Here is a 27,016-nt window from a genome sequence, read left to right as displayed (position 1 = left end):
CCAAAGGCAAGAGAAATAAAAGATAAAATGAACTTATGGGACTTTATCAGGATAAAGAGCTTCTGCACAGCCAAGGAAACAGTCAAAAAAACTAAGAGACAGCCCACGGAATGGGAGAATATATTTGCAAAGGACACCACAGATAAAGGACTGGTATCCAAGATCTACAAAGAACTTCTCAAACTCAATACACGAGAAACAAATAAACAAATCATAAAATGGGCAGAAGATATGAACAGACACTTTTCCAATGAAGACATACAAATGGCTAACAGACACATGAAAAAATGTTCAAAATCATTAGCCATCAGGGAAATTCAAATCAAAACCACACTGAGATACCACCTTACGCCAGTTAGAATGGCAAAGATAGACAAGGCAAGAAACAACAATTGTTGGAGAGGATGTGGAGAAAGGGGATCCCTCCTACATTGTTGGTGGGAATGCAAGTTGGTACAGCCACTCTGGAAAACAGTGTGGAGGTCCCTTAAAAAGTTAAAAATTGAACTACCCTATGACCCAGCCATTGCACTACTGGGTGTTTACCCCAAAGATACAGACGTAGTAAAGAGAAGGGCCATATGCACCCCAATGTTCATAGCTGCATTGTCCACAATAGCCAAATCATGGAAGGAGCCGAGATGCCCTTCAACAGATGACTGGATTAAGAAGCTGTGGTCCATATATACAATGGAATATTACTCAGCTATATCAAAAAGAACGAGTTCTCAATATTTGCTGCAATGGACGGCACTGGAGGAGATAATGCTAAGTGAAATAAGTCAAGTAGAGAAAGACAATTATCATATGATTTCTCTCATCTATGGAACATAAGAACTAGGATGATCGGTAGGGGAAGAAAGGGATAAAGAAAAGGGGGGTAATCAGAAGGGGGAATGAAACATGAGAGACTATGGACTNGAGAGACTATGGACTCTGAAAAACAAACTGAGGGCTTCAGAGGGGAGAGGGGTGGGGGGATGGGATAGACTGGTGATGGGTAGGAGGAGGGCACGTATTGCATGGTGCACTGGGTGTTATACGCAACTAAGGAATCATCGAACTTTATACAGAAACCAGGGATGTACTGTATGGTGACTTACATAATATAATAAAAAAAATTTAAAAAATTGTATAGGATAGTCTTTTTTTTTTTTTAAAGATTTTATTTATTTATTCAACAGAGATAGAGACAGCCAGAGAGAGAGGGAACACAAGCAGGGGGAGTGGGAGAGGAAGAAGCAGGCTCATAGCAGAAGAGCCTGATGTGGGGCTCAATCCCATAACGCCGGATCACGCCCTGAGCCGAAGGCAGACACTTAACCGCTGTGCCACCCAGGCGCCCTAATGTATAGGATAGTCTTAAGAGAAATCAAGGCCTCAGAAATTCCTTACCATAAATTACTTTCTGAATGTTAGTATCCAGAGGGAGTCAATTCATTTAATTAATATTCGGCCCCAAACTCAAAGGCTGCCATACATTTTCGTTTCCAGTATAGATGATGTCCCACTGTCTTTGGCCCCCGTAAAACTTTGTAAGTGGTACAATTGTTGGTATGACAGATACAAGGAAGACAGAGACTGTGGCTATTTATAGTACTTGTGATAGTACTTGTGCATTTATCTGAGGTAAAATGAAATTATCTTAGAGAAATGGTGCTATGGTAGAATTTATAAAGGTGAGAATAAGATCAGTAGGAAGTTTCAGAAATTATATGATGGAAAACAAGTATTCAAAGTGGTCATTCAATTGAGCTTAGTGTGTGATCTCATGAATGGTAATGGATTGCTTATAAAGTGTAAGATGGCTCATGTTAATAGCTGATCTCACTTAACTCACTATTTCAAACTTCCCAGTTCCTAAAATGTATTTACATAGGTTGAACTGGCTACCTGAGCTCCCACTGGTCCTTAAACACTGGCTCAGTTTGGAGCTTTGTATGGATCAATCTGATCTTCCTGTTACTAGTAAACTGTGGCATCTGGTGTAGTATATTTTATATGGGAAACTGATTCCTAAAGTGTTTGGTTTACCATAGTGGCAATCCCCCTTATTGGTTAAAAAATAAATTGTTATTACACAAATACAGTGGTTCAAAGTTTTTTCTTTCTCATATAATATTCCAGAGGTAGGCATGTTGTTAAAGACATCTCAGTGACTTTGCTCTATGACAGTTTCCAAGAATCTGTGGTATTTCTTCTTGCTCAGCCATACCTGTGTCTCTGGTAGAAGATAGTTTCCCAGCACAAAATCTTTATACCAGCCTAAGGGAAGAGGAAATGAAACTGTAACTACCTTTTATTTACTTCCAGTAACTTGATGTTTTGGATATATACTAGCTGCTGCTTTTCTCATGGCCAGAACCTAGTCACATAACCGCATCTGGTTGCAAGAGTCTGAGAAATGTTTTTTTTTTTTTTAGCATGGTGTTTGTTGCCCTGCTAATAATAAGAAACTTCTATTACTAAATGGAAAAAAAAAAGAATTGATATTGGGGGACAGTTGCCGGTTTCTGTCTTGTCTTCTCTTTTTAGCTCAGCATTAGTCATTAGAGGTTATGGTAGCAGGATACTCTTCCTACTAGTCATGTTTGTCTGGAGTGCCAAAGTTTATATAGAGAAGGCAGAGATCAATAGGGATCAAAGTGTCATGAACTGTTTTATTGATAATAAGAAGCAAGATTTCACAGTAAACTTCTAGATTCATCTTTTTCTGTAGAGATCTCAGTAGAATTTTCTTAGTACCACTTTCCAGGAACTGTCCAATATCCACATGGTTACTGTGGGAAATATCCTATTAGTACAGTATGGTCTTATAATACCTTTATTCAGATTTGATTGTACTGTAGTGAGTACCTAACCAGGCCTGATCCAACTGCAGTACTCTCCAGTCTTGATACAATTGGTCCATGTTAAGGTGAGCATCTGACACATGTTAAGGGAGTTGGGGAAGTTCTGAATCTCTTTTTCTGGAATTTCTAGACAGTTGAACTTAGAGAAATTTCCCTCTAAGGACTCAAAACTATCATATGTAAAGCTCTAGAATTTTTGGGAATTATGCTTTTAACCATGTGGAGAAAGGTGGGCCTAATGAAATAGAAAAATGAAGCTGGAATGTAAACATAAATGAAAACAAGAGAAAGAAAGATAAACTACCTATGATTTCTTCCTTCAATGCCAGTGTAATAAATTATATTTCATTAGTCTGTTCTTAGTCTCATAATTTTTTATGAATTTTCTGGACTTACTAGAAATGGGATTTCTCCATCATTTAAGCTGGTGTACAGTAGTAATCTATAGTTTATTGGAGGTAGAAAAGAATTATAGGTCAAGGGGCTTCAGATTCAGTACGTTTATGCTTACTTATCTTAAATGCCTCTTAAGACTCTCTTAGAAGCCATGAGGAAAAGATTTCTACTCTCTCCTCTCATCATTCATTTGTGGAAAATTTAAATTTGTTCTATCTTCTAATTCTTTGAAAAATGTAGGATTTATATTGCTTCTTTCAATAAAAATATTTAGGGGACCACAAAACAGAAAATATAACGAAATTAGTGAGTTGACATTGGAAATATAATTTAGAAGAGATCACTAAGAAGTTTGTTTCAAATATTAATCTTTAAAAATCTCTATTGCCTCAAATAGAATAGGTATAATTCATGTTGGAGGTCTTGGTTTTGGACGTCAAATTCCATAAGGAAGAAAGATTATGGGATATAGTTACCCAAGGTGTTGATTTTTTCATTCACTCAATAAATATTTATCTAACACCTTAATTGGACATGGCACTACCCTTTTAGCACTGAAAACCCAGTGATGGACAAGACCAAAAAAAAAAAAAAGATTCCTATTGTTATGGAGGCTATAGTCCAGTGAAGCATTCAGGCAATAAACATAAAAAGAACGACAGTGTTGCTGAATTGTGGTGAACCAAGTTGAGTGAAGATCATGGTAAGAAAATTGGATTTTATCCTTGGTGGAAATAGGAAGCCATTCGAGATATTTAAGTCAGAGACTGATAAATGATTTTTATTTTTTTTAAATCTCTGATTTATGGTATGCAGAATGTGCTATAGGGAGTGGAGAATGGAAGCAGGGAGTCAAATAGAAGGCTTTTATAGAATATTAGAAGAGAAATTGATGATAGCTCAGCCTCGACTTGTAGCCGTTGAGAAGGTGAGAAGTGATCATACTCTGGCTGTATTTAAGAAATAGTGTCAAGACTTGGATTAGGTGGTAGAGGCAGGTAGTGAGGAGAAGAAAGAAATCAAAGATGATTAATGCTTTGGCCTGAACATCTGGCTGACTAATGGTCCTAAAAATGGAAATAAGGAAGTCTAGCAGTAAATCAGAATTTGGTTTTAGGATATGTTAAACTGTAAATATTTGCCTGTTAGTCACAAGATGAAGTTGAATCAGATGTCAGGTTATGAAAGCTAAAATTTTAGCTAATATTTCAGTGGCTCTGCTTATTCTAGTTGAGATGGGTAGCCATCCAACTGGAAACATAAGCTAGTAGTCTCTAATAGTTGTCAAGGGGTATAGCCTCAAACTTCCTAATGCTCAATGCTATTTATGAGGATTGCCTAAATTAATTTCAGTAATTTTCCAACATTCACATTTACTGCCCTAGTACCAGCCATGCACAAATATCTATGCCAGTGCATTCACTATTTAACTGTACCTCATGGCATTGATAATAGAATACAGGGAACCTAAGTACACTATTTGAATTATGAAAGGGCAGATTCTCTTAGAAGATTTGGTCAGTATACTGGATTCAAGGGAACATTTTGACATGTGACTTCACATTTGCAAAGTGTTGCCTTTTTAGTGTTTCTATCTAACCCTGGAAAACCCACAGCGATCTGAGAGAAAGTCCCTAACACTAATGAAAGAGGATATTCAAGAGAGAAATTAATAATAAAGTTCATTGGTACCTTTAGATGCAATAGATGGACTAATAAAAAAATTGCCTAGAAGAACATGACTTTCAACAGAAGTCATCTGACTATACAGATCTTTCTCAACTTATGATGGGGTTGTATCTTGATAAACCATGCATTTAATACACTTAACCTTCTGAATGTCATAACTTAGCCTACCCTCCCTTAGAGGTACTCAGAAAGAACACTTAATTAGCCTACAATAGGGCAAAATCACCTAACACAAAGTCTATTTTGTAATAAAGTGTTGAATATATCATGTAATTTTTTGAATACTATAAAAATAGAATTGTTATATGGGTACAGAATGGTTGTAAGTGTATTGGTTGTTTACACTTATGATCGTGTGTCTGATGGGAACTGTGGCTTGCCGCTGCTGCCCAGCATCACAAGTGGGTATCCTACCACTTAGCCCAGGAAATGATTAGAATTCAAATTCTGAGGTGTAGTTTCTACTGAATGTGTATTGCTTTTGCACCACCATAAATTTGAAAAATTGTTAAGTTGAACCATTGTAAGTTGGGGGCTGTCTGTAGTCTGTGATTAAATACAATTTTTGTATTATCTCTCCAAACGGGACTGAATTATCCAATTTCTGACTTTTCTTGAATAATATCTTGGTGTTTAACAAGCCCTGAATTGGCATTACTAACCTGGTATCTCAGATTTACAAGTGAACTGATTAAATATTGTGAATACGTAGAAATAACATCATCTTTCCTGATGGTATCTATACAGTCACCTTTGATGGACCAATAAGTTTAAAAATGGTGAGAAGAGAATTAGGAAATGGTAAAGAAAGAAAAAGAATGTGGGGGGAAATGTAATTAATGAAAGGAGCAGGTAAGCCAGAGAAATCCCCTTAATCATAAAAGAAGATGGAGAAGGATTAGATGGGAATTCACAGTGGCTAAATAAACATCATCTTAATTCTCCTAACAATCCGTTGAGGTAGATATTGTTTACTTTTATAGATGAGGCAGCTGTGTTTAGCAAGTTTCATTTTAGAGAAGGTAACTGTGCTAGGCAGAATTCTTTTTTTAAGTTTTTACTTAAATTCCATTTAATTAACCTACAGTGTAATATTAGCTTCAGGTGTACAATGTAGTGATTCAGCACTTCCATACAACACCTGAAGCTCATCACAAGAGCACTTCTTAATCCCCATCACCTATTTAACTCATGCTCCCGCCCACCTCCCTTCTGGTAACCATCAGTTCTCTATAGTTAAGAGTCTGTTTCTTGGTTTGCCTCTCTCTCTTTTTCCCCCTTTGCTCATTTATTTTGTTTCTTAAATTCCACATATGAATGAAATCACATGTTATTAGTCTTTCTCTGACTGATGTATTTTGCTTAACATATTATTATCTAGCTCCATCCATGTCATTGCAGATGGCAAGAAAGCATTATTTTTTTTAAGATTATTTATTTGTTTATTAATAGAGAGGGAGAGAGAGTGTGTGTGTGCAAGCAGGGGAGGGGCAGAAGGAGAGGGAGAGGCAGACTCCCTGCTGAGCAAGGAGCCTGATGCTGGCGGATCCCAGGAACCTGGGATCATGACCTGAGCTGAAGGCAGACGCTTAACAGGCTGAGCCACCCAGGCACTGCAAGATCTCATTCTTTTTTATGGCTGAGTAACAGTCCCTTGTATATGTATACCACATATTCTTTTTTTTTTTTTTTAGTTTTATCATTCTTTTTTTTTTAATGTTTTTTTATATTATGTTAGTCACCATACAGTACATCCCCGGTTTCCGATGTAAAGTTCGATGATTCATTAGTTGCGTATAACACCCAGTGCACCATGCAATACGTGCCCCCCTTACTACCCATCACCAGCCAATCCCATTCCCCCCCCCGAAGCCCTCAGTTTGTTTCTCAGAGTCCATAGTCTCTCATGCTTCATTTCCCCTTCTGATTACCCCCTCTTTCTTTATCCCTTTCTTCCCCTACCGATCTTCCTAGTTCTTATGTTCCATAGATGAGAGAAACCATATGATAATTGTCTTTCTCTGCTTGACTTATTTCACTTAGCATTATCTCCTCCAGTGCCATCCACGTTGCAGCAAATGTTGAGAAATCGTTCTTTTTGATAGCTAAGTAATATTCCATTGTATATATGGACCACAACTTCTTAATCCAGTCATCTGTTGAAGGGCATCTCAGCTCCTTCCACAATTTATATTGTGGACAATGCTGCTATGAACATTGGGGTGCATATGGCCCTTCTCTTCACTATGTCTGTATCTTTGGGGTATACCACATATTCTTTATCCATTCATCAGTCAGTGGATATTTGGGTTCTTTCCATAATTTGGCTATTATAGATAATGCTGCTATAAACATCAGGCTGCATGTGTCCCTTTGAATCAGTATTTTTGTATCTTTTGGGTAAATACTAGTAGTGTAATTGCTGGATCTTAGGGTGGTTCTATTTTTAACCTCTTTAGGAACCTCCATACTATTTTCCAGAATGGCTGCACCAGTTTGCATTCCCACCTAGTGCAAGAGGGTTCCCCTTTCTCCACATCCTTGCCAACATTTGTTATATCCTGTGTTATGAATTTTAGCCATTCTGTCAGGTGAGAGGCGATATCCCATTTTAGTTTTGATTTATATTTTGCTAAAGATGAGTGATGCTGAGCATCTTTTCATGTGTCCATTGGCCATTTGTATGTTTTCTTTGGAAAAATGTCTGTTCGTGTCTTCTGCCCATTTTAATTGGATTATTCTGGGTGTTGAGTGTGATAAGTTCTTTATCTATTTTGGATACTACTGCTTTATCACATATGGCATTTGCAAATACCTTATCCCATTCCATAGGTTGTCTTTTAGTTTTCTTGATTATTTCCTTCACTGTGCAGAAGCTTTTTATTTTGATGTAGCCCCAGTAGTTTATTTTTGCCTTTGTTTCCCTTCCTTCAGGGGACATATCTAGAAAGAAATTGCTGCAGCTGATGTCAAAGAGGTTACTTACTATATTCTCTAGGATTTTCATGGTTCCATGTCTCGCCTTTAGATCTTTCATCCATTTTGAATTTATTTTTGTGTATGGTGTAAAAAAGTGGTCTAGTTTCATTCTTTCCATGTTGCTCTCCAGTTTTCCTAGAACTGTTTGTTGAAGAGACTGTCTTTTTCCTTTAGATATTCTTTCCTGGTTTGTCGAAGATTAATTAACCATATAGTTGTGGGTTCATTTCTGGGTTTTCTATTCTGTTCCTTTGATCTATGTATCTGTTTTTGTGCCAGTACCATACTGTTTTGATTACTATAGCTTTATAATATAACTTGACATCCAGAATTGTGATGCCTCCAGCTGGGCTTTTCTTTTTCAGGATTGTTTTGGCTATTTGGGGTCTTTCGTGGTTCCATGCAAATTCAGGATTCTCCTAGTGAACAGGCCTTGGATAATCCCTCCCTTTGAGTTGGGGCAGAACCAGTGAATATGTGATGGAATATCATTCCTGTGATTTTAGTATATGGTAAAGATAAAGGAATTTTGAAGATGAAATTAAGGTCCATAATTAGTGAGCTTTGCATTAATCAAAAGGGAGATCATTCTGAGTGTGCCTGACCTAATCTTGTGAGCTCTTTAAAAGATGGGAGATGTCAGAGAGATTCTCTTGCTGGCTTGGAAGAAATAAACTGTCATGTTGTGAGAGGGTCATGTGACTAGGACATGAGGGGAGCCAAGAGCAACCCCTGGCAGATAGTAAGAATAGGAAGGTATGGCTATAAAAAACCCCTGAATTCTACTAACAACCAGTGAGCTCAAAAGAGGACTTCAGCCTCTGATGAGACTGCAGCCCCAGCCAATAACTTTATTTAGCGTTATGAGACTCTTGAGCAAAAAGAGGACTCATTTGTCTGGTATTATAAACGGGTGTTGTTTTAAGTTCCCAAAATTTTGGTAATTTTTTACGTAGTGATGAAAACCAAATATAGTAATGAAGGAAAAAATAGTTCATAGTTTGGCAGTTTTGCTCCCTTCATTTTAGGCTTCCTGAAGATACAGTTAGGTTTCTTCAGTGAGATTTTGTTATAGACCTGGGTTTTTATGAGTTCCGACTCATAATCTAGGAAAGCAAGTAGAGTTTTCTTGTATTATCTCTCTATTGCCGTGTTTCACAGAGCACTCTTATGGTTTATGCTCCTGTAACTCTCCTTACCCCTCACGATATCTTTTGTGATGGAAATGACCAAAAATGAAACAAAAGGAGCTATAACTATAAGCACTGCTTATCACTTTAATTCTCTTTTCTTACAGTCTCACTAGGAAAACTTTTATTATGATATGTTAGTCACCATACAGTACATCATTAGCTTTTGATGTAGTATTCCATGATTCGTTGTTTGCGTATAACACCCAGTGCTCCATGCAATACGTGCCCTCCTTAATACCCATCACACCCTCTAAAACCCTCAGTTTGTTTCCCAGAGTCCATAGTCTCTCATGGTTCGTCTCCCTCTCTCTTTCCCCCCCTTCATTTTTCCCTTCCTTCTCCTAATGATCTCCCTGCTATTCCTTATATTCCATAAATAAGTGAAACCATATGATAATTGTCTCTCTCTGCTTGACTTATTTCACTTAGCATAATCTCATCCAGTTCCATCCATGTTGATGCAAATGTTGGGTAATCATCCTGTATTAGATACTAGTAGAGAAGCCAAAGCTAACATATAATATATGAGGGAATGGATTAAGATGAAAAAGGAAGGGAGTTTTAATCCAAATATATTTCTAATGTTGGCAGGTTCAAAAAATGCACCATTTGCCTGCTATGAAGAAATACACTCTCAAGCTGATAGGTTTGGGAATTGTGGTCTAAAAAGAGGTGAATATCAGTTCTGTACATGGAGGTATGCTATGCAATATTAAAGATACTTTTCTTATGTACTGTAAGATTCTATTTTCAGTTTTTCTCTATATATGTCATTCATTATATTGGTTTCAAGTATTACATGTGTACGGGAGTGAATCTTAAATTCTGTAGCACTGACGTCTTTCTTGTGCTACAGGCTTAAATTTCTGTCTAATTTTTGTATATTTGTATGTGGGTCATTAGGCTTCTAAATTCAATCCAAGGTTGAAAGTAATAATATCCATTTCGTTTTTCCTATTTAAACCTGCTCATTTTCCTTATAAAAATACTATCCCCATTCACTTCATTGCTTGCCCAAGCTGAAGACTGCCCAGTGTCTATAGAATGAAATTAAGTTTCTCCTGCATCTGAAGAGCAAGCTCTTTGATATTTTGGTCATGAATTTATTTTAACAAACATTTATTAAGAATCTACTATGTGCTGGACACTGGGTTAGCTACTTGTTAGCAAAGCATATGTGGCCCTTGTGCTTATGGAATTTGTACACTGGTAAACACGCCACATAGTTTTGTTTCCTTGGTTTGTTATGCTGTTACTTTGTTTAGTAATACCTTACTCTCTGCCTATTGAAAGTCTATGAATTAGTAAGCTTTGACTCAGATGGCATCTTTTCCATGAAATTTCTCCTAATTGCTAAATTAGAATGTCCTCATCTTAAATCTCTGTAAGAATTATTTTATTTTATTTGTAGCACTTTTAATGGGATATATATTACATTTAGTATTAAACTGTGAGGTCCTTGAGGGTGGGGGTCACAACTTATTTATCTTTCTATCCCTCTACAGAGGGATATGAAATACTTTAGTGAGTTGATTATTTGAAAGTAAGTATATAAATCTGCACAGGGAATAAAAGACCATTAGCGCCATTGAAAGATAAGCTTACAAGCTTACAAGAATATTTACTTTAAATGTTAGTGTTAAAATATTACATTTTCCCTAGTAACATTTGACATAAATGGAGAACTGTTCTTTTTTTTTTGTCAAAGAAAGCAAATCTGAAGCATTCCTAATAAATGCCTAATGTGTAATAATCATATAATTTTATTATGTTTGCAGGAATCTTCAATGTGGAAGGTTAATTTGTACTTATCCTACTCGAATTCCTTTTTACAGAGAAAATGGTGCTGTGATTTATGCTTTTGTACAAAATAATTTATGTATAACTATAGACTACAAATCGACTCAATCAAAACGAGATCCAATGATAGTCTTCAGTGGCTCTCGATGTGATAAAGGGAGGGTAAATGATTTAAAATCTGTTTTTTTTTAAATCTAGTTTTATTCATTTCTTTAATAAATATTTTCATTTATGTATCAAATTTCAATTCATTTCTAGTGCTATGTAACTTTAAATATTTAGATAAGAAGAAAATGCATAAGCTTCATTTTGTCTCCAGATATTAAAAGGGCAATAGGAATGTTTGATCTTCTTCAGAATTTCAGTATTATGACCAAAGAAACTCCCAAGTATTTTGGGACTGGAGTGTGGAGGGGAGAGATCTTGGGAATATATTAAGTACTCCATAGCATGGAAATTCACTTTTCTCCTGAGGGAAGAAAGAAGAAATCCCACTTAGTAATATATGTCTCTTTGTAGCCCAGTAGATAAGAGCACAACTTAGATCAGCCTTCTTAGAATCAAATCTTCAAAACGGCTTTTTTATTTTTTTTGACATTTTGCAAGTTACATAGCCAGTCTGAGATACCTATAACTGTATGTAAAGTGAGGATAATAATAGCATTTACTCAGTGGGGTTATTGCAAAGACATTTTAAATGAAATAACTGTAAAGTGGTTAGTATGATGACTGGCACAGGGTGAGGGCTAAATATAGATTAGCTATTATTATTGATTATTGTAATTTATTATCTCTGAGGCTAACCCATATCTGGAGAAAACATAGAGGGAATAAATTTACTTCAAAATGTCATTTAATTCCTGGCCAGATCTTTGCTTATGAGGAACCATAATATAGTATACGCTGTAGGCATTAAAAACAAAGATGTACATGCATCTATGTTCTGATGTTTCCACTTAATAGATGATTTTGAACAAATTATTTAATATGTGAAATGTGTATGTCAGTAGCCACTCTGGTGGTTTTATAGTTTAAATGAATTTTACTGTAGGTACAGTAAGTAGTCTTCTTAGTAAATGTACTGCCAAAGTGAGCACAGTGTGTAGTCTTCTTAATATTGACTTCGTCTTCATGCCCCGGAGTCATAAATGCCTCCTTAATGGAGGTCTATGCCAAGGAGTTCAGTAGATATATTTAGGCCATGGAGCCCAAACAACTAAAAAATGAAACCTAGTCAAGAGGTGATTTGATATTATTCAGTTGATAATATAATAAGAATAGAATCCTTTTAATAACGTGGACAGTCCTCAGTGATAATGCATGAGAACACATTTTATGAGGTAGTGTTTAATGATATTATAAATCACATATGATGAAACATTCTTGGAAATTTTTTTTTTTTGTCTGTAGCATCCTTATATAAGAGGACTCTTCATCTCAGTTTCAACTGAGGCAAGCAGACAATAAAGACTACATTCGAAAGGGAGTTGTTAGACACACCACCATGGCCAAAGAACTAATGAGAAAACTCAACACACACAGTAAAGCCTTAAAAGGTTTAGTTTGGATTTAGAAAGGGTTTTGTGAGGCCATTTCTTTGAAGAGAGTTATGCTGTGCTTAAGTGTTTAAAAGGAAATCATTTGCACATACAGTATTTCATTTTAATCTCGAAACAAATCTCAAATTCTTTAGAAAAAGTATGATTGTACTCATGTAAGAGAACTGCAACTTAGAGAAGTTGATATTGCTGTAAATATTGGAGTAAGGATATATTATCCTTAATCCTCTGAGTATTACACTTTAAACTCGAAGCGGTTATATCTGAATGTTTCAGACATTACAAGATAGAATGTTAGGTATATGTAGCATATTTTAATAATGATTCCTATTATCTTTATTAGGGGACTCTAATAGCTCAAATTTGATTAAAACTTAATATATGTCTTGATTATATTGAATTGATTTTCTTTCAAATACAAACTTTTGATATATGGAACAAAACCTAGTCAAGATATAAATCGTACTCTTAGGGATAGTTTTGTTAGATTTCAGAGTATTATAATAAAAAGTGGTTATATGGATATGATTTTTTTTTGTTGTTGGTCTTGTTTTATTTTTATCTCCCATTTCTCTACACTGAATTATTTTTTAAGACTATTTTTTAGAGCAGTTTTAGGTTCACAGCAAAACTGAAAGGAAAGTACAGAATTCCCATAATACTCCCTTGCTCTGATGCAAGTATAGTCTCCCCATTATCAACAATCCCCCACCAGAGTGGGACATTTGTTACAACTGATGAACCTACAGGGACATATTATTATCACCCTGTACATACTTTACATTAGACTTACCTGAAAAATCCCCAAATACTTGGAGATTAAACAAGCATTTTTAAATAACACATGTGCCAAAGGAGACATTTTAAGAGAAATTGAAAAATATTTTGAACTAAGTGAAAATGAAAATTCAACATATAAAAATTTGCAGGTTATAGCAAAAGTAGTACTTAGATGGAAATGTATTATATTGAATGGCTATGGTCTTATGGTATAAAATTACTGATTGTAATATTAAGACAGTTGGGCTTCTGTAATATGGAAAAAGTTTTTTGTATTTTTTCTTTTTTTAGATATGTGTAAATCGTGAATGCATAGAATCAATGTACCTTATAACTCTAGCAGATATTTGTGCAAAGCAGTGCGGAGGACGTGGAGTAAGTAAGCACAAAATTTATGTTTCCCCAAGTCACATCTATCTTGGACACTTTATAGCATCATTTAATTCACTCAACATTTATTGTGTTTCTTTTATTTGAGAGTGTGTGTTGTATCTCACTTCAATGTGGAATTAAATTGGGTTACTAAATTTTTAACCAAAGGTAGTATTAGAGAACATTGTATAGAATTAAATTGTTGATGACCCTAACAGATTTATTCCTATAGATGGCTACTTTTCAGACGTGTTTGATGAATACATTCACCTGTTCATTAAGGGAAGATAATTATGCCATAATTTGTATGTCTGTGAATATATACAGTGAGGGAAAACTCGGTTTTATCCTCCTTTTTTAATATACTATTTTTTTTAGCAGTTTTAAGTTCATAGCAAAATTGAGAAGAAAGTACAGAGATTTCCTATATACCTCCTAACCCCAATACATACAGCCTCTCTCACCATCAACATTCGCCACCAGAGTGGTACATTTGTTACAATCATAAACCTATAAAGACACCATTATCACTCCAAGTCCTTAGTTTATACAAGGTGTCCTCTTGATGTTGTTTGTTCTATGCATTTGGACAAATGTATAATGGCAGGTATCCATCATTAATGGTATCACGCAGAGTGGTTCCATAGCCCTAATAATCCTCTGTGCTCAGCCTACTCATCCCTCTATCTCTCTTACTTCTGCTAACTATCTTTTAAGTGTGTCCATAGTTTTGCTTTTTTCCAGAATGCCATATAGTTGGAATCTTATAGTGTGTAGCCTCTTCAGACTCATTCTTTAGACTTAATAATATGCATTTAAAGTTCCTTCATGTCTTTCCCTGGCTTGATAGCTCATTTCTTTTTAGTGCTAATATTCTGTTGTTTGGATGTAGCATAACTTATTCACCAACTGAAGATAGATATCTTGGTTGTTTCACATTTTGAGTTATAAATAAAGCAACTATAAACATTCATGTGCAGTTTTTTGTATGGGGATAAGTTTTCAGCTCATTTGGGTAAATTCTAAAGACTGTAATTGCTGTGAGCGCCTAGGTGGCTTAGTCGGTTAAACATCTGCCTTCAGCTCAGGTCATGATCTCAGGGTCCTGGGTGAGGCCTGTGTCAGGCTCCCTACTCAGCGGGGAATTTGCTTCTCCCTCTCCCTCTGCCACCTCCCCCGGGCTCATGTTCTCTCACTCTGTTTCTCAAATAAATAAAATCTTTTAAAAAAGAGCAAAGGGCCAAAGACCTCTTCTATTCATTTTGTCTAACTCTCTGTGTTTGCTTTTCTGTATTAGGGAGATCAGCTATATCTGCTGGTCTTGGAAGTGGTAGCTTTGCGTAGAAGAGGTTTTGTGGTGCCCTGTAGCACAATGCCCCCTGGTCACCAGAACCAGGCACTCTTACGTGTATCTCCTGTGTGGGCTGCATGTACCCTGCGATTGTGGCTGAGCCATGTTTGCCTTAGCCCAGCCAGCTACAATGCCCTCCTTTGCCCATTGTCTCACTGGGCAGGATTTTGTTCCTGTGCTGTTAAGAGACCTGTCAGAGGTCACCACAGGTTCACTAGTGGACAAGGTTGGCAATCAGACTAGGTGCCTGCAGTCAGCCTCTGGCTACAAATGTAGATATACTGAATGGTGGGGCTTGCTCCTTAAGTGGCCAACAGAGAGGCTTTTGTTGGTGAGTGGGGCTCGTAGGCCAACTAGACGTCTGCAGTTAGCTTCTTTGCCACAGTTGCAAGCATGCCAAAGGGCAGAGCTTGCTCTCTGTGCAGCCAGCTAAGAGGTCTGGCGGGAGGAACCATGGGTATGCTGGTGTGTGTGGTTATCTCCCCCTCTCCCCAGGGCAGAAGTCACTCTGGAGAGGCACTCACCCCTGCTGGGGCTTGCAGAGTGAGGCAGGGCAGGAGTGAGGCAAGGCAGGAGCTGCTTTGGAGAGATGCTTGCTGCAGCATGCAGATTAGATGGGGGCAGGTCTGATGGGGAATGTGGAGACAGGGCATGAGGTGGTAGCTAGCTAGATGAAGAAAGCACTGGCTCCCACAAGTGTCAGCTATCCAAGCTGGGGGAGGGGAAGAGAAATGGTGCCCATTAGCAATTTTGTTCCTAGAGGTATCTACTGAAGATCCCTGCCCCTCCAGTGCATGTTTTGAGATTAGTAAATAAACCTTCTTCGTGCATACCCCAGGCACTTTTCAATCTATTGCTTCTGTGCTGTGTCTCAGGTTGAGTTAATTATTTCGCTGACTCTTTAAAGGTGGGGACTCAGTTTCCTATCATCCTCTAGCTCTCCCGAGTTAAACCCTGCTGATTTTAAAAGCTCCTAAAGTTCAGCCCCACTAGTTGTCAAAGCTAGATATTATGGGGACTTGTCTTCTCAATGCAGGTCCCTAGTGCCTGGGATGCCTAGGATGGGGTCTGATCCTCTCGGCTCTTTACTTGGGGTATTCCTCCTATTTGTGGTTAGTCTTACTGGGGATTGGTTCCCAACTGCATCTCTACCCCTCCTACCCTTTTTAATGTAGTCTCCTCTCTATGATGGAGCATCTGTTCTGCCATTTTTCGGGTCATTTTCAGAGTTAGTTGCATATATTGAGCTGTTATCTCAGTGTGTCTATGGGATGAGGTGAGCTCAGGATCTCTTACTCCACCATCTTCCCTGAACCTTTCCTATTCTCTCTCTAAATAGACTTTCTGTCCCTTTTCCTCACTTTCTTCTGGAACTCCAGTTATTCTAATATATATGTTTGATGGTTTCCCTTTAGATCATGTGTTATTTTCTTCACTCTTTTTCATTCTTTTTTCTTTGTTCTACTCTGACTGGGTTATTTAAAATTTCCTGTACTCTAGATCAATACTTCTATCTTCTGTTTGTTCTGTCCTGCTGTAGATGCTCTCTATTGCATTTTTCTTGTCATTTATTACATTTTGTATCTCCAGAATTTTTCTTTTTTATGATTTCTATCTCTTTGTTAAATTCCTCAAAACAGCTTTGTTGAATTATTTTTCAGCTAACTTGCCAAATTCTGTGTTTTGAGTTCAGTTACTGGAGTATTATTGTTATCTTTCGGTAATAACATGCTTCCAGGATTCTTCATGTTCCTTGGAGTTTTGTGTTGCTGTTTTCACATTTGAAGTAGTCAGCTTCTTAAATCATTACTAGTTGTCATCAGGTGGGAGATAACATTTGCTGGTCTTACTTATATCTGGGGTCTCTCTACAACCTTACATAGATATACTTGCTCCACATTTCTTGAACCCTCTTGTGGAAGAATTCTTAAGCTGGTACGTCTTCTCTGTTTCTTACAACACACCAAGCCAGCTGCTGGAAAACTCTGTTTTCTAGAAGGTGTGCTACAGCTTAAATTTGTGATTTCTCCCTGTTCAAGGACCCTGGCCTGATTTTCTGAGGGTATTCCCTGTCTACCAGAGCTTTTTGCTGCCAAACTCAGAAGCACACAGAGGGAGCAGGCTGCAGAATGTGGGGAGTTGTGGGGTTAGCACTTGGGGTGTTGTGGGTGCCCCTGGATTGGGTAAGGGGGGATCTTTGTGTGAGGATCTACTCACTTGTGGGCAGGCTTCCTACTGAAGTAATGAAAGCATATACCGGGAACTGTGTCTACTGGCTAGTTCAGCCTTGGACTGTGTGCCGTTCGGGGAGGGATGGCACTAGCAGCTACTCTTACCCTCTTCAGTGCACCTGAACTCTTTTATTTTATTTTATTTTATTTTATTTTATTTTATTTTATTTTATTTTATTTTATTTTATTTTATTTTATTATTTTATTATTTTATTTTATTTTATTTTATTTTATTTTATTTTATTTTATTTTATATTTTTTTGGGGGGTGCTTCAAAGGAACAGAGGAATTTATTTTTGGGACACTGTTCCTGGGAAGACTTCTGTAAGGCTCTCTTCTCCATGGGTTTCTGCCCACATCAGCACTCTCTCTGTTTTCCCCAACTGCATATAAGAGCAGCTGAGTCCTCTTCACTGGATCCTTCTGATTCCACAGCCTGTACTGAGATCTGTCTGCCTATTACCTGATGCACAAGTGGGCAAGACTCCTCCCATATCCTTTGGTCTGTAGTGCTTGATTCCACAACTCTCACAGAGGTACTTTTGTTCATGGATGGATCCTGAAATTTACTTGTTTTTATAAAGGGGAGCCAAAGGAGGGAGTTCTTATGACACGATAATGCTTTTGTCAACCCCAAAGCCAGTTTTATCTCTTCCTTTCCAATCCTTATCCTTTTATTTTCTTACCTTGTCAATATGATGTTGTAAAGAGGGACTTTCTTGCCTTATTCTTTATCTTAATGAAAAAGCTTTAATCTACAGTTAGGTATAATGTTATCTGTCACGTTATTAAAAAAGATATTCTTTATTAATTTGAGGAAGTTTCCCTCTATTTATAGCTTTCTGATAGGAGTTCAATTTTGTTAAATAATTTTCTGCAATTATTGATATGGTCATGTGATTTTTCTTTTTTAGCTGTTGATATATGATGGATTACATTAATTGATTTTCTAATGTGGAACCATCCTTATGTACTTGAGATAAAACTCACTTGCTCATGGTATATAATACTTCTTATACATTAATGGAATTAATTTTCTAATATTTTGTTGAGGATTTTTAGATCACATTTCATGAGAGGTATTGGTCTATAGTCTTCTCATAATGTCTTTGTCTTTGGTATTAGGGTAATGCTGGCCTCAAAAGGTGTCAAGAAGTATTCATTCTACTTATAATTTCTGAAAGAAATTATTTGGAATTGGTATGATTTCTTCCTTAAATGTTTGGTAAAATTCACTAGTTAACCCAATTGGACCTGTGCTTTCTGTTTTGAAAGGTTATTATTTATTGATTTAATCTCTATTTTTTTTAATGCCTTCAAAACTTTACCCTGCTCAAATTGCCTAGTTTTTTTTTAATATTTTATTTTCTTTTTTAAATTTTTTATTATGTTGTGTTAGTCACCATAAGTACATCATTAGTTTTTGATGTAGTGTTCCATGATTCATTGTTTGTGTATAACACCCAGTGCTCCATGCAATATGTGCCCTCCTTACTACCCATCAATGACCTATCCCAATCCCCCCCCACCGAAAGCCTCAGTTTGTTTCCCAGAGTCCATAGTCTCTCGTGGTTCATTCCCCCTTCTGTTTACCCCCGCCTTCATTCTTCCTTCCTTCTCCTACCGATCTCCCTGCTATTTCTTATGTTCCATAAATGAGCGAAACCATATGATAATTGTCTTTCTCTGCTTGACTTATTTCACTTAACATAATCTCCTCCAGTCCCGTCCATGTTGCTGCAAATGTTGGGTAATTGTTCTTTCTGATGCTGAGTAATATTCCATTGTATATATGGACCACATCTTAATCCATTCATCTGTTGCAGGGCATCTCGGCTCTTTCCACAACTTAGCTATTGTGGACAATGCTGCTGTGAACATTGGGGTGTATATGGCCCTTCTCTTCACTACATCTGTACTTTTGGGGTAAATACCCAGTAGTGCAATTGCTGAGTCAAGGGTAGCTCTATTTTTAACTTTTTGAGGGACCTCCACACTGTTTTCCAAAGTGGATGTACCAACTTGTATTCCCACCAACAGTATAAGAGGGTTCCCCTTTCTCTACATCCTCTCCAACATTTCTTGTTTCTTGCCTTGTCCATTTTTGCCATTCTAACTGGCATAAGATGGTATCTCAAGGTGGTTTTGATTTGAATTTCCCTGATGGCTAATGATTTTGAATATTTTTTCATGTGTCTGTTAGCCATTTGTATGTCTTCATTGGAAAAGTGTCTGTTCATGTCTTCTGCCTTTTTTTGATTTGATTATTTGTTTCTTGTGTATTGAGTTTGAGAAGTTCTTTATAGATTGTGGATACCAGCCTTTTATCTGTAGCGTCATTTGCAAATATCTTCTCCCATTCTGTGGGTTGCCTCTTTGTTTTGATGACTGTTTCCTTTGCTGTGCAGAAGCTTTTTATCTTGATGAAGTCCCACAAGTTCATTTTTTCTTTTGTTTCTCTTGCCTTTGGAGATGTGAGATAAAAGAAGTTGCTGTGGCCGATGTCAGAGAGGTTACAGCCTATGTTCTCCTCTAGGATTTTGATGGATTCCTGTCTCACATGTTGGTCTTTCATCCATTTGGAGTTTATCTTTGTGTATGGTGTGAGAGAGTGGTCAAGTTTCATTCTTTTGCATGTAGCTGTCCAATTTTCCCAGCACCATTTTGAAGGGACTGTCTTTTTTCCACTGGATGTTTTTCCCTACTTTGTTAAAGATTAGTTGACCATAGAGCTAAGGGTCCATTTCTGGAGTCTCTATTCTGTTTCATTGGTCTATGTATCTGTTTTTGTGCCAGTACCATGCTGTCTTGGTGATCACAGCTTGGTAGTATAGCTTAAAACCAGGCAATGTGATGTCCCCAACTTTGTTTTTCCTTTTCAACATTTCCTTGGTGATTCGGGGCCTTTTTTGGTTCCACACAAATTTAAGGGCTGTTTGTTCCAGCTCTTTGAAAAATGTCATTGGTATTTTGATCAATATGTCATTGAAAGTGTAGATTGCTCTGGGTAGCATAGACATTTTAACTATGTTTATTCTTCCGATCCGTGAGCATGGAATGTTGTTCCATCTTTTTGTGTCTTCTTCGATGTCTTTCAAGAGTGATTTGTAGTTTCTAGAATATAGATCCTTTACGTCTCTGGTTAAGTTAATTCTGAGATAACGTAATGATTTTTGGTGCTCTTGTAAATGGAATAGATTCCCTAATTTCTCTTTCTTCAGTCTCATTGTTCGTGTATAGAAATGCAACTGATTTCTGAGCATTGATTTTGTATCCTGCCATATTACTGAATTGCTCTATAACTTCTAATTGTTTGGGAGTGGAATCTTTTGGGTTTTCCATATAGAGTATCATGTCATCTGCGAAGAGAGACATTTTGACTTCTTCTTTGCCGTGGATACCTTTTATCCCTTTTTGTTGTCTGATTGCTATTGCAAAGACTTCTAGTACTATGTTGAACAATAATGGCGAGAGTGGGCATCCTTGTCGTGTTCCTGATCTTAAGGGAAAGGCCCAGCTTTTCCCCATTGAGAATGATATTTGCTGTAGGCTTTTCATAAATGGTTTTTATGAGATTGAGGAATGTACCCTCTATCCCCACACTCTAAAGAGTTTTAATCAGGAAAGGATGCTGTATTTGTCAAATGCTTTTTCTGCCTCAGTTGAAAGGATCATATGGTTCTTGTCCTTTCTCTTATTAATGTGATCTATCACATTGATCAATCTGCAAATGTTGAACCACCCTTGCATCCCAGGGATGAACCCCACTTGGTAGTGATGGATAATCCTTTAAATGTACACCCTTTAATGTACATTAATGCACATTAATCCCTTTAACGTACACACTAATGTACACCCATTAATCCCTTTAATGTACACACTAATGTACACACATTAATCCCTTTAATGTACACACTGTTGGATCCTATTAGTAGGATCTTGTTGAGAATTTTGGCATCCCTATGCATCAGGGATATCAGTCTGTAATACTCCTTTTTGTTGGGGTCTTTGCCTGGTTTGGGAATCAAGGTAATACTGGCCTCATAGAATGAGTTTGGTAGTTTTCCTTCTGTTTCTATTTTTTGAAACAGCTTCAGGAGAAAAGGTATTATTTCTTCTTTGAATATTTGGTAGAATTCCCCAGGGGATCCATCAGGCCCTGGACTCTTGTGTTTGGGGAAGTTTTTAATCACTGCTTCAATCTCTTCATAATTAATCGGTCTGTTTAGATTATCAATTTCTTCCTGTTTCAGACATGGTAGTTTATAGGTTTCCAGGAAGGGATCCATTTGTTCCAAGTTGTTTAATTTATTGGTGTAAAGCTCTTGGTAAAAGTTTCTAATGATCCTTCCTATTTCGTTGGTGTTGGTTGTGACCTCTCCCTTTTCATTTATAATTTTATTAATTTGGGTCTGTATTCTTTTGGGTCTGTATTTTTTTGAATAAGTCTGGCCAGTCGCTTATCAATCTTATTTATTCTTTCAAAGAACCAGCTTCTAGTTCTGTTGATCTATTCTACTGTGCTCCTGGTTTCTAATTCATTGATCTCTGCTCTAATCTTGAGCAACTGCTTTTTCGTGTGTGGATTAGGCCTGTTCTTCTGTTCCTGTTCCAGATTCTTGAGGTGAGAATATAAAAACTGCATTTTAGATTTTTCTATTCTTTGGAGTGAGCCTTGGATGGCTATGTATTTTTTCCTTAGGACTGCCTTTGCAGTGTCCCATAGGTTTTGGACCATTGTGTTTTCATTCTCGTTGGTCTCCATAAATTGTTTAAATTGATTTTTGATTTCCTGGTTTATCGAATCATTCTTGAGTAGGATGGTTCTTAGTTTCCAAGTGTTTGAGTTTCTTCCAAATTTTTCCTTGTGGTTGAGTTCCAATTTCAAAGCATTGTGTGTGGTCTGAGAATATGGCGGGAATAATTTCAGTCTTTTGGTATTGGTTGAGACCTGTTTTGTTACTCAGCGTATGATCTATTCTGGAGAACGTTCCATGTGCTTTTGAAAAGAATGAGTATTCTGTTGTTCTGGGGAGTAGTGTTCTATATATATCTGTGAGGTCCATCTGGTCTAGTATGGCATTCAAAGCTCTTGTTTCTTTGTTGATTTTCTGCTTAGGTGATCTGTCTCTTGCTGAGAGTGGACTGTTGAGGTCCCCTACTATTAATGTATTTTTATCTATATGTCTCTTTATTCTGGTTAAGAGTTGGCTTGTGTATCTTGCTGCTCCCCTGTTGGGGGCATAAATATTTATAATTGTCATATCCACTTGTTGGATACATCCTTTAAGAATAATTTAGTGCCTTTCTGTGTCTCTAACTAGTCTTTAGTTTAAAATCCAATCTGTCTGATATGAGAATTGCTACCCCAGCTTTCTTTTGAGGTCCATTGGCATGTAAAATGGTTTTCCATCCCTTCACTTTCAGTCTGGATGTATCTTTGGGTTCAAAATGAGTCTCTTGTAGACAGCAAATGGATGGGTCATGTCTTTTTATCCAATCTCCAACCCTGTGGTGTTTTATGGGAGCATTTAGGCCATTCACATTGAGAGTGATTATTGAGAGATATGATTTTAATGATGTCATGTTGCCTGTAAAGTCTTTGTTTCTATAGATTGTAACTTTCTGTTCTGTATCACTCTTGGGGCCTTTTTACTTTTATAGAACCCCCCCCTCCCCGCCTTAGTATCTCCTGTAGGGCTGGTTTCGTGGTTACGAAATTGGTCAGTGACTGGCGATTCTGGGAGTTCCTTATCTCTCCATCAATTCTGAATGACAGCCTTGCTGGGTAAAAGATCCTTGGCTGCATGTTTTTCTCTGAAAGAGCTTTAAAAATGCCCCCCCCCCACCCTTTCTCTTATTCCAGGTCTGTGTAGACAGGTCTGACGTAATCGTAATATTTTTGCCTTTGTACGTGAGAAATTTCTTTGCCCTGGCTGCTTTCAATACTGTATCCTTGGATCTAATATTTGCAAATTGCACTATGACCGTGACATGGTGTAGGTCTGTGGTCATTGACCTCGGGAGGGGTCCTCTCTGCCTCTTGGACATGAATGCTTGTTTCCTTTGCTATATTAGGGAAGTTTTCAGCTATAATTTGTTCAAATATCTCTTCTACACCTCTCTCTTTCTCCACCCCCTCAGGGATGCCGATGATTCTGACATTGGAACGTTTCATTGAGTCAGTAATCTCCCATAACCTACATTCTTGAGATTGGGTTTTTTTTGAGCCGAGTTTCTACTTTAGCTTTCTCTTCTACCATCCCAGCCTCCAATTCACTTATTCGTTCTTCTGCCTCATTTACCCTGGCCGTCAGAGCATCTAGTTTTGACTCCATTTGATTCATAACATTTTAATTTCTGCCATAGTCACTCTCATTTCCGCCCTTAGAGATTCTATATTCTCGTTAATATTTTCATTAATATTTTTTTCAAGTCTACACATCATCTTGACCATTGTTATTCTGAACTCCATTTCTGATAATTTGGTTATGTCCATATCCATCAGTTCTGTGGCAGAGGCCACAGACTCATTATCTTTTCTTTGCTGGGGGGATTTCTCCTTCTCGTCATTCTGCTGAGGAGAGGTTGCGGGGTTGTCCAGAGCCCAAATTATTGACCAGGACCCAAGCAGTGTGCTCTTGTTTTATAGGGACCTTAGGGATGTGGGCTTCTTGATTTTTACGCCTGCCTTCTGGGGGAGGGGCCTGCTGCACTGATACTCAGGCAACCCTGTTTGTGTAGAGTCTCCCTGTCCCCTGCCAGGGGAGATGGGGATTGGCACAATGTGAGCTGGTATTTCCGGGCTTTTGTTCTCTGGCAGCTTTCCCTGGCGATTTTCTGTGGCTCTTCTGAGAGTCAGAGCAGCAGTGGCCAAATCCTAGCCTCTGTCTCAGAACAGAGAGATCGCAGTTCGCTCTCCACTGAGCTTTCCTGGCCTCTTTAACTCTGTTTCTGTTGGTGCTGCTAAAAACCCTGCAGCCTCCCGGGTTGTGCGCCCCACAGCTGGTGTCTCAGCCCTCACTTCCAGGGCTGGCACTCTCTGTCCTTTGTGTTTCTAACTCCGCCAGCCGCCGGCTGCCCCTGGTTCCCGCGTGTGCTCCCGCGCTCCCTGTTTCAGTATGGTTCGGAGGGGCTCTGGAGCTCTGGTTTTCAGTCTGGTCGCACATACGTTCCCAGGCTCACGGTCTCAGTCTGCTCTCTCGAGGGTGTTGTTCCGAGAGTCCAGCCTGCTCCCCAGTGCAGGTGGCTACGGCTTCCAGGCCCCGAGCGTGGAGGCTCCCTCCCCCTTCCGTCTATCTTCCGATATCTGTGCACGGATTCATGGCTCCCTGCTTCCTGCCTCAGTACTCAACACTGGAGATGTTCATTTGTAGAGATCCAGATGTATCTTCCTACGTCTCAGGCTGATTCCATGGGTTTTCAGGATGGTCTGGTACCTATCCAGCTCAACTCAGGGGACCAGCTGAAAAAGGGGACCCTACTCCTCTGCCATCTTAACTCCTCCCCCTACCGCACTTATTTGTGTTTTCTGTTTATTGCTGTTGTTTTTTTGTTCCTATTTATGTCTTCCACTGTTTTCCTGTCTTTGTGGTTTTAGTTGAGCCTTTTATATGATGCTGTTTTCCCTCCTTTCTTAGCATATCAGTTATACTTCATTGTTTACTTTTCTTAGTAGTTTCCCTACTGTTTTTAATATACATTCACAACTAATGTAAGTCCAGTTTCAAATACCTCTGTACCACGAGTAGTGTAAGTAATCTTATAATAAGTAAATAATCTATATCTTCTTTCCCAACTTTCCTATCATGCTGTGATTCATTTTACTCACACAAAAGTATGTATACTTTTTGTTATCATTGCTTTGAATAATCTAGTATCTGTTAGCTCAATTAAGAAGAATAATAAAAAATTTTTATTTTATGTTCACTTACTCCATTCTTAATGCTCCTTTTCTCTGTATGTAAAATATTAATTTTTCTGACTTGTAAGGTTTTCCTTTTCTCTGATGAACTTCCTTTGTTGACAAATTTCTCAATTTTTGTTTGTCTGAAAGAGTCTATATCTTCTTTCCTTTTAAAGAGTAGTTTGCAGGATACCAAATTCTAGCTTGGAGAATCTTTTCTTATGACACTAAATATTTCACTCCATGCACTTCTTACTTACATCAATTCAGAATAGTGGTCTAATGTAATTTTTATCCTTTCGCCTCTCTAGATTCCCCCCCCCTTCTGGCTTTTTAAAATATTTTTCTTCATCTTTGATTTTCTAAAGTTTGAAAATGGTATAGCTAGGTGGAAATTTTTGCTTGTTATTTTCTGAGCTTCCTGGATCTATGGTTTGGTGTCTGACCTTAAAAATTTTAAGTTATTATTTCTTTAAATATCTCTTATTTCTTTATTTGTCTATGGTATGCTAAATACACATATGGTGTGCCTTTTATAGTTGTGACACATTCCTTGGAATTCCTGGTGTTTTTTTTTTTTTTTCAGTCTTTATTTCTCATTAGTTTTCAGTTTGGGAAGTTTCTATTGAGATACCCTCAAAATCAGAGATTCTTTCCTCAGCCTTTACAAGTCTACTCCTGATTCCATCAGTGTCATTATTCATTTCTTTCACAGTTTTATCTCTAAAATTTCTTTTTAGATTCTTTCTGAGGGAAAGAAAGAGAGCACACCCAAAAGGAGAGGGATAAGCAGAACCCTGCTGAGCAGGGAGCCTTATGTAGGGCTTGATCTCAGGACCCTGGGATCATGAACTAAGCTGAAGGCTGATGCTTAACCAACTGAGCTACTCAGGCACTCCTTTAGATTCTTTCTTAATACTTTCATCTCTTAGCTTATATTGCCCATCTAAACTTGCGTGCTGTCTGTTTTATCCATTAGAACCCATAGCATATTTTAACTGTTTTAAATTCCTGGTCTGATAATTCTGACATCCTTCCTTTAGCTGAGTCTGGTTCTAGTGTTTGCTCTGTTCAAATTGTGAGTTTTTTTGCTTTTTTGTATGCCTTGCGATTTTTTTTTCTTGGTAGCTGGACATGATGTAAAAGTAAAGGAACTGATAATAATGTATTAGGAAGTTGTGTTGGAAAGGTGTTGGGGTAGGATTCTGTAGTCATGTAATTAAGTCTCACTCTTTTAGTGAGCCTATGCCTCTGGTCTGTGAATTTCACAAGTGCTTCTAAGTTTTCTCCTTCTCTTAGGTGGGACAAGATGGCTAGAATAGACTGAAGTTGGGCATTTCCCTTCCCCTATGTCAGTTAGGCTTTGAAAAAACTCAATAATTTTAGCCTCTGGTAAAATAGTTTCTCTTTAAGTTAGGCCTTGTTCAGAAGAGCAGAATTCTCTTGCATATTTCAAAACTGGTTCCTTTTCCCTTCCCCCTGCTGTAAGTACTGGGAATTTTTCTCTTGTATTTACTGTGAGAATCTGGTTGAGCTCCTAGATGTAAAACTCACAAAAGTGTGGGGACAGAGTAATAACTAGACCTCCCTCCCACTGAAGTTTCTAACTCTAATTGAGCCTCCAAGGAGTACATCAATGACAGTTTAATTTTTCCTACTCTGGTACTTATTCCCATGTGGGCTTCTGTTTTGTTAAATTGTGATTTTGTGTATTGGCCTGTGACTCCAATTTTGGAGGTGATAGTTTGTCCCCTGATCTCACCTTTCTGATGGATATAAGAAGAATAGTTAATTTTCAGTTTATTCAGCTTTTTACTTATTGGGATGGAGTGGTGACCCTCAAGCTCCTCACATGCCAGACCAGGAACTGGTGTTCTGTGCTTGTTCTCACAAAAATTTGGAATAGTG

General features: G+C 37.7%; 1 protein-coding gene across 8 annotated transcripts in view; it reads left to right on the top strand.

Annotated features, from left to right (window-relative positions):
• Nucleotides 1–27,016, top strand: part of LOC100473137 (disintegrin and metalloproteinase domain-containing protein 32) — a 175,136-nt gene that overhangs the window by 118,128 nt on the left and 29,992 nt on the right. For 4 of the 8 annotated variants that reach the window (XM_034647551.1, XM_034647553.1, XM_034647550.1 and 1 more), the window contains 3 exons: nucleotides 9,701–9,806; nucleotides 10,888–11,071; nucleotides 13,540–13,627. The exons of 1 other annotated variant lie outside the window; for it this stretch is intronic. In XM_034647551.1, coding sequence (XP_034503442.1) covers nucleotides 9,701–9,806; nucleotides 10,888–11,071; nucleotides 13,540–13,627 — 378 coding nt within the window. The remainder of the gene's footprint in view (nucleotides 1–9,700; nucleotides 9,807–10,887; nucleotides 11,072–13,539; nucleotides 13,628–27,016) is intronic. 3 more of the 8 variants (XR_004621916.1, XM_034647554.1, XM_034647552.1) reach the window with 1 other exon arrangement.

This window comes from Ailuropoda melanoleuca, chromosome 18 (genome assembly GCF_002007445.2).
Source record: "Ailuropoda melanoleuca isolate Jingjing chromosome 18, ASM200744v2, whole genome shotgun sequence".
Taxonomy (NCBI): Eukaryota; Metazoa; Chordata; class Mammalia; order Carnivora; family Ursidae; genus Ailuropoda; species Ailuropoda melanoleuca.
This window is presented reverse-complemented; position numbering and strand designations above follow the sequence as displayed.